The sequence below is a fragment of the Pinus tabuliformis genome, chromosome J (genome assembly GCF_031772625.1).
Source record: "Pinus tabuliformis cultivar Carrire ecotype Pingquan chromosome J, CPIR1, whole genome shotgun sequence".
Lineage (NCBI taxonomy): Eukaryota > Viridiplantae > Streptophyta > Pinopsida > Pinales > Pinaceae > Pinus > Pinus tabuliformis.
Window position 1 is genome coordinate 958,823,903 of NC_142295.1, and position 8,299 is coordinate 958,832,201.

At 32.7% G+C, this 8,299-nt stretch overlaps 1 protein-coding gene across 1 annotated transcript; it reads left to right on the plus strand.

The window, feature by feature from the left end:
* Window positions 1-385: 385 nt before the first annotated feature.
* On the plus strand, window positions 386-1,005 carry LOC149230003 (hydroxyproline O-galactosyltransferase GALT5-like). Its single transcript, XM_089375980.1, has 2 exons — window positions 386-616; window positions 823-1,005. The coding sequence occupies exons 1-2, from the start codon at window positions 470-472 to the stop codon at window positions 928-930; spliced, it is 255 nt and encodes an 84-aa protein (XP_089232106.1). The 5' UTR covers window positions 386-469; the 3' UTR covers window positions 931-1,005.
* Window positions 1,006-8,299: the final 7,294 nt, after the last annotated feature.

Consider the following 8,299-nt stretch of genomic DNA (forward strand, 5'->3'; position numbering starts at 1 on the left):
CCTGGGTTGTTGGGATGGTCAGGTCATCCCAACGACTAAGCTTACACTAGCATATATGGATCTTTTTTCTTCTTTTTTTTATGTGGTTACAATGCAGTCTCTCCTCTATTATTTCCAACTGAGAAGAGGTTGTCATTATTGGCTTACAGAATGTTTCTAGCCACTATGAAAAGAGGCTCCTATTTGTAGAACATGTTAGTCTGTTTTTTAACCTAGGTCATGGTACCACTACTCCAAGTTTCTGCTAGACTACAAACTTTTTGTGTGGGAAATATTCTTTTTTTTTTTTTAGTTACCATTGATATGTAACTTAAAGTTGATGCCAAATGCAATTTGACTGGGATTTGGAGGCTGTATTTGACCAATTCTATGCATTTTGACAGTTAACAAACTTCCCAAATGTGAAAAGTGGCTTACTGATAATGATGATAGGAAAGAAGAAAAGGCTACATGGTGGTTGAATCGTTTGATGGGGCGTGCAAAGAAGTCGTCATCAATTGATTGGCCATATCCATTTGTGGAGGGAAAATTATTTGTTCTTACATTAAGTGCAGGTTTGGAAGGTTATCATGTGAATGTGGACGGGAGGCATGTGACCTCTTTTCCTTATCGAACAGTGAGTTGAAGAACCCTTTAGAGTACAATATTTTCTTTTATATCATCTCCACGTTCTTGTCCATGTTAAGCTAGTGCTGAACATCAATTTTTATTTTTTAATTTTAATTTATTTATTTATTTTTTTTTCTTTTTTTCAGATTCAATAAACTTTATGGCATTAGTATAAATTGATGTATGCACTAAATTTATACGTGGTTGGACCAGGGATTTGTGCTTGAAGATGCCACTGGCTTCTCTGTAAATGGTGACATTGATGTGCATACAGTTGTTGCTGCTTCCTTGCCTATCTCACATCCAAGCTTTTCACCTTAAAGATTTCTAGACATGTCAGAAAAATGGTGAGCTCCACCTTTGCCAGAAGGCCTCGTGGATATTTTCATTGGGATACTCTCTACAGGAAACCACTTTGCACACTGGATGGCTGTAAAAAAAACATGGGTGTAGTCTAACTTGTTAGATCATTGAATGTTGTGGCCCATTTTTAGAGATTTCCATTATTGGCTTATAGAATGTTGTAGCCACTATGACAAGAGGCTCCTATTTGTGTCATAAAAAAGAAACACGTGTAAAGAAACAAAATCGCATAAACTTTTGACTTCTTTATTTTATGCTATTGTTTCTTATGCCATTTCTTATGGTGCTTCCTTTGCAACATGTGGTGTAAATGCTAGTTATAAACAATTATATATATATATATATATATATATATATATATATATATATATATATATATACCACAGATATATGTATGTTAATATAAACAATATTAAGTAATCATATTTCTTAATTTTTAGTTATGACATTCAACAATACAATATTTTATTAATTATTTTATTTTTGTGATGAATTTTTTGTTTTTGTTATTTTTTTTTTATGTAATTAAGCTAAAATTACCTTCTTTGTAGCACCTTGTTTAATTAGTGAAACATTCTTATTTTAAGTTAGGGTGGATAGAGTCTAGTTGACTTTTAATTTTTATTTAAATCAATGTACATGATCAAGATTAGGTTTTAAAGGAATATGATTAGTCTAAAAGTGGAATGGGAGTTGTGATTTGTCAATCCCACATATTATAAAATAAATTGAAACCACTTAATGAAAAAAATTGAAACGATTTGGTTTCCCCACCAACCCATGAAGAGTCGACTTGGTACCAGAAGGTGAGGCAATGGCGGTAATGGCCAACTGTGACAGATGTTAGGTTAAGGGATAAAGTGGTGTATTGCAATATATGCGTTCTTATTTTTATTAAAAATAGAAAGAAATAGAGATATGCAAATCTATGAAGTGAAATCTTCATCAGCTCGTAATTCTTTTGACAATGGAATAATGGATATTTGACAACCTTACAAGGAAGGAATTCTTTAAATGCTATAAGCATGGTCAGAAAATCCGAAAAATGTAAGGACAAATGCAAATTTGCATCAGGCTGTACAGGGAAAAGGCGAATCAAAATAGTTATCTTTGTCTACGATTTTCAAGATCTAGTATATTTTAAATTATTGTTCTCTTTCATTTTATTTTAAAGCTGTTGAAATAGACCAGAGGCATTAGTATTCACATAACCACAAAATCGACGGCCATGCTCAGCCAAATAATCAAGCAAAGGTGAATCAAAATTAATTCTTACTTATCTTTGTCTACGATTTTCAAGATCTAGCATATTTAAAATTTTTGTTCTCTCTTTCATTTTCTTTTAAAGTTGCTGAAACAGACCAGAGGCATTAGTATTCCCATAACCACAAAATCGTTGGCGATGCTCATCCAAATAATCAAGCAAAGGTCAATCAAAATTAATTCTCAGTTATCTTTGTCTACCATTTTCAAAATCTAGCATATTTAAAATTTTTGTTATCTCTTTCATTTTCTTTTAAAGCTGTTGAAACAAACCAGAGGCATTAGTATTCGCATAAACACAAAATCGATGGCCATGTTCAGCAAAATAATCAAGCAAAGGTGAATCAAAGTTAATTCTTAGTTATCTTTGTCTACGATTTTCAACCAGAGGCATTAGTATTCGCATAAACACAAAATCGATGGCCATGTTCAGCAAAATAATCCAGCAAAGGTGAATCAAAGTTAATTCTTAGTTATCTTTGTCTACGATTTTCAAGATCTAGCACATTTTAAATGTTTGTTCTCTCTTTCATTTTCTTTCAAAGCTGTTGAAACAGACCAGAGGCATTATTATTCACATAACCACAAAATCGATGGCCATGCTCAGCGAAATAATCAAGCAAAGGTGAATCAAAATTAATTCTTAGTTATCTTTGTCTACGATTTTCAAGATTTAGCATATTTTAATTTTTTGTTCTCTCTTTCATTTTCTTTTAAAGCTGTTGAAACAGACCAGAGACATAAGTATTTGCATAACCACAAAATCGATGTCCATGCTCAGCCAAATAATGAAGCAAAGGTGAATCAAAATTTTATCTTAGTTATTTCTGTACGATTTTCAAGATCTAGCATATTTTTAAATTTGTGTTCTCTCATTCATTTTCTTTTAAAGCGGTTGAAACAGACCAGAGGCATTAGTATTCGCATAACCACAAAATCGATGGCCATGCTCAGCCAAATAATCAAGCAAAGGTGAATCAAAATTAATTCTTAGTTATCTTTGTCTGCGATTTTCAAGATTTAGCATATTTTAAATTTTTGCTCTCTTTCATTTTCTTTGACAGCTGGTTAAACAGACCAGAGGCATTAGTATTCGCATAATCACAAAATCGATGGCCATGCTTAGCCAAATAATCAAGCAAAAGTGATTCAAAATTAATTTTTAGTTATCTTTGTCTACGATATTCAAGATTTAGCATATTTTCAATTTTTGTTCTCTGTTTTATTTTCTTTAAAAGCTGTTGAAACAGACCAGAGTCGCCATCCCGTCTAGCTTATCGACGCGCTGATTATTTCAGCCGTGGCCTACAACAACAATTCTCAGCAGGAACTTCAAACATTGAACGCCACATTCGGCTTGCCGAAAACCACGATCTATGAATTTCTTGAAGAAGACAAGCTGCGAAAAGAAGGTTTCGAGATCTGCCAAAAGTAGGTTCTCTTGGTTGTTAGGATATACGGATGCAAATTGATGATGTTTAGCAAAATGGATGTCCTATAAAATGTAAAACGGTGAAATATTTTTAAAGGTTTTCGCTAAGTAAATCAATGTTTTTAATCTAAAATGTTTTTGAATTTTGGAAGTCCAATGGTATTCATTCTTGAGGGTAAAAGTTGTTAAAACTAATAATTATATTGTGAAGGGCAAAGATGACATGAAAGAAGTTAATAAAAATATAAAATTGCATTCGTATTGAAAAGGAAAAGGTAAATGCATTGAAATGTATATAACTTAATGAAATACATGAAAATATTTTAATAGAAAGTGTAAAAAATAAAACTAGTATACTTATATAAATGAAATGATGGTCAATATGTATTATCTATTTTATAATACTTTTCACATTGTTAAATTAAAAAAAAAAATTGTAATAAGATTTATCATAATTATTTTATGATGGAGATTCTTAATATCTAAATCATTTTTGTTATAACATATAAGTCAATACTGTGGCTTATCAATACCACATGCCTAAAAAACTACAACTTATTTCATATGAAACTCGTTTATACTATTTCTTATCAATTTATTTAAAAGGGTAAAAAGAGCATAATTACTTTGCACACAAATATCAATCTTTGATCTGTGAATACTACTAAGAATATTTTAGAATATTCCATGGAGTTTAAATTCATCTCATGTGCTTAATAATTATTGATAATTAAATTAAAATTATGGTAGCCTTATTTCAAAATAGACATGTCTATCGGCATAAATATACGTAATGAAAATGTGGATGAGAAGAGTACAAAAGCCAAAAGTTTGGAAGACCATAAATGTTTTTTTTTGTCTTCTTCTTTTTTAAATTTTGATACATACCAATTTTGTCATACAAAGTGTTTTTTTAATTAGAGAATAATGAAAGAAAATGAATGGGATATATGAGTTACATGAGGATTTGAATTTGGAAATGGTAATGTTATGTTAAGGTTTGATGGTTATTGTTGTTAATGGTCACTATTGCCTTGTGTAATGCCATGTTTTAGAGATTGATGTATTGTTAAACCCCAGGCGATGCATAGTGGAAACTACTTATGTGCACCCCTTGTTACAAGGGTGATTAACATGATTTGAATGAGCAACATCACAAATCCAAAGATTTTAGAGCTACGGTTGTAAGAAATGGAAATGACTTTCCCAATGGCTTTGTTAATGAGGCCTATTACAACCTAGTACAAGTTGCTTGTTAAGGTTATTTAGATTTACATTTATGGGGTAGGTTCCAATGTTGTTAAATTCTTTAAATATTGGAATGTTGTGTGTTTTCATTTATGTGGTTTATGTAATAATTTTCAATGCGCCTGTAATGTTAAACTTGTGTCACAGTTCTTACTTTTCCCTCAGCAGAGAGGGTTTTGTTTTGACAGAAGTTGGGGTTGTTGGGGAAGGGTTTTATTTTGTAATATGAGCACTTATATATGTACAATTAATATAATTATACAGTAATGGTAGCACACATATTGTTTGTTTTTAAAATTTTAATGTATAAGACCCTATAGGAGAGTGCCATGTCTACAAGGTTTGTGCACATTCAACTATAGCTCATATAATTTATAGATTTTTATATTGGTGCGTTTATGGCTCTGTAAATAATAATATTAAAACCAAGGGATAATTATTAATATTAAACCCAATGGATAATATGAAAATAAACCATGACCAACCATGTATATTTAAGTGTTTATAATATTTATCTTAGGGTCTGTATACCATGGGTTTAAATTATTCCATTGGTTTTATAATCGATTGGATTTTTAGTATTAATCCCTTGGGTTTATAATATCAATCATGCTCAACTATGTTCAATCGTGGTCAACCATGGTCAATCAATCACGAGTTTATTAATTTAAGGGTTCATATTCCTAGGGTTTAATATTATTTTCTTGGGTTTATTATTCCCTTGGGTTTATAATATCAATCACTTGGGTTATTTATCTAAGGGTTCATATTCGTAGGGTTTAATATTAATCCCTTGGGTTTATAATATCAATCATGGTCAACCATGGTCAATCATGGTCAAACATAGTCAATCAACCATGGTCAATCACGGTCAACTGTGTTTTATCAAATCAATCATGGTCAACCATCGTCAACCATGGTGCAACATTGCATTGTGACAAAAAATGTCTCAATGTGAAAATCAACCATGGTCGATCGTTGCATTATGACAAATATTCTCTTGATATGAAAATCAATCATGGTCAACTATGGTCCAACGACGCATTGTGACGAGGATTGTCTCAATTAAAAAATCAACTATGGTCAACCATGTTTATTGTAGTGCGTACAATATTTATCTTAGGGCTTATACCGTGGGTTTATAATATTAGTGCATTGGGTTTAATATTAGTCAACCATGGTCAACCATGATTTATAAAATCAATCATGGTCAACCATGGTCTAAATTCACATTCAACCATGGTACAATGTCGCATTGTGATAAAGATTTTCTTGATATGAAAATAAATTATGGTCAACCATGGTCCAATGTCGTATTGTGAGAAGGATTGTCTTAATATGAAAATAAACCATGGTAAAACATGTTTATTTTAATGTTTATAATATTTATCTTAGGTTTTATATACCTTGGGTTTATAATTTCACTCCCTTAGGTTTAATAATATTCCCTTGGGTTCATAATCTCTTGGGGTTTTAGTATTAATCCCTTAGGTTTATTATTCCCTTGGGTTTATAATACCAATCCCTTCGATTTATTAATCTAAGGGTTCAACCATGGTCGAGAATGGTCCAATGTAGCATTATGCCAAAGATTGTCTCGATATAAAAATAAACCATGGTCAACCATGTTTATTTAAGGGATTATAATATTTATCTTAGGGTTTATATATGTTGGGTTTAATATTATTCCCTTGCATTTATAAGCTAATGGGTTTTTAATATTAATCCCTTGGGTTTATAATATCAATCATGGTCAAACACGATCAACCATGGTCAACCATAGTCAACCATGGTTTATAAAATCACTCATGGTCCAATGTCGCATTATGACAATGATTGTCTCAATATGAAAATCAACCATGGTCAACCATGGTCCAACGTCACATTGTGATAAAGATTGTCTCAAAATGAAAATCAATCATGGTCAACCATGGTCCAACATTAGATTTTAACAAGGATTGTCTCAATATGAAAATCAACCATCGTTAACCATGTTTATTTTAGGGTTTATAATATTTATCTTAGGCTTTATATACCTTTGGTTTATAAAATTAATCCCATGGGTTTTTTTTTTCCCGGTAGAAAAAGTCGTAATTTTATTCATGTTGACAAAATTACATTTTGTAGATGCTAAAAATCATATGCATATGGCCTGTTCCTGTTTTCACAGGATACAAGGCAGATGAAAAAGTAAAAAAATAAAAATAAAAAATTGTCTATTGTTCTTTCCTCCCTTCATTTCCACCTTATGCCAACCTCCATTGTTGGGTGTGTCCATTACAATGGAAATTTGATTTTCAGTGAGAGTGTCTTTGTCAGAATCAGATCCTTTTGATCCATGGGTTCGCTTGATACCTGTTATTTCCATCCCCGTTAGTTGAGATGTTTTATGCTATGTTTGGTTGCTAGAATCTTCCTCCTCCTTTAGTGCGCTCTTCTAGTTCTTTTGATCCTCTCTTTCTGCTTGGAATGTTGTTGTTTCTGTTGTTTCTACTTCTTCCTCCAGAGGGGCTATGAACTGCCATCCTTTTGGTTGTTTCTGCTGCTTTTTATTCCATTTGGGAGTTTGTTTTGCTTTAGGACAGGCGCTGTGGAGGTGTCATGTTTGTAGACATCCACGACATCGGAAAGATGTGCTTTCATAATCTAGTGGTTGTGTCCACTCTGTATTGTTGAAATTCAAGTTTATTCTTTCTGGTAGTCCCTCCCTGAGATCTACCTCCACACATATCCTGGAAAATGTGAATATCCCCCTTGAGATTATGTCTTCATCCGTCTTTAGGAATTTTCCCAAAACGTTCCCTATGGCGATTAATACCTTGTGATGCCAAAAATGTAACGGGAGGCTATGCAACTTGACCCACACTGACATCTTTGATACCACCACTGTGTTGGTGTCGAATTCCGGGAACCATGGGGTCATAAATAGTCGTGCATTACCCTAGAACCATGGGCCTTTATTGAGGATGTATTCTCTTTCTTGTTATGTTCTGAATCTAACTGTAAAAATCCTTTCGGGCATAGATATATCTCATAGTCTAGAGACCAAGCCTCATATATCCATTGGTGCAGAACATCAGATTTTGGCAAAAACCCAATGAATCTGCATATGATTGAATTGGAATAAAGATATGTGTATAGGTTTCTTACCTCCGACATGGCAATGGTGAGTGTAGGGTTCTCAGATTTTTGTTCTACAATGTAAGGTCCTGGGAGCTAAATTGCTACTGCGGTTTTGTCCTGCTCTTTCCCCTTGCCTTTGACTTCTTCCTTGAAAGAGTCTGTGCTTTTTGAGTTGGTTCCGACACTTCCACCCCTCAATCACAGGTTAATTATGATGATTGTATCTGAGTTGATTCCATAATCGTACAGTGTAAGATTGTC

Coding starts and splice junctions, on each gene's coding strand:
- LOC149230003 (XM_089375980.1), top strand. CDS start 470: ATGGGGCGTGCAAAGAAGTCGTCATCAATTGATTGGCCATATCCATTT. Junction 617..822: donor CCTCTTTTCCTTATCGAACA/GTGAGTTGAAGA, acceptor TGGTTGGACCAG/GGATTTGTGCTTGAAGATGC.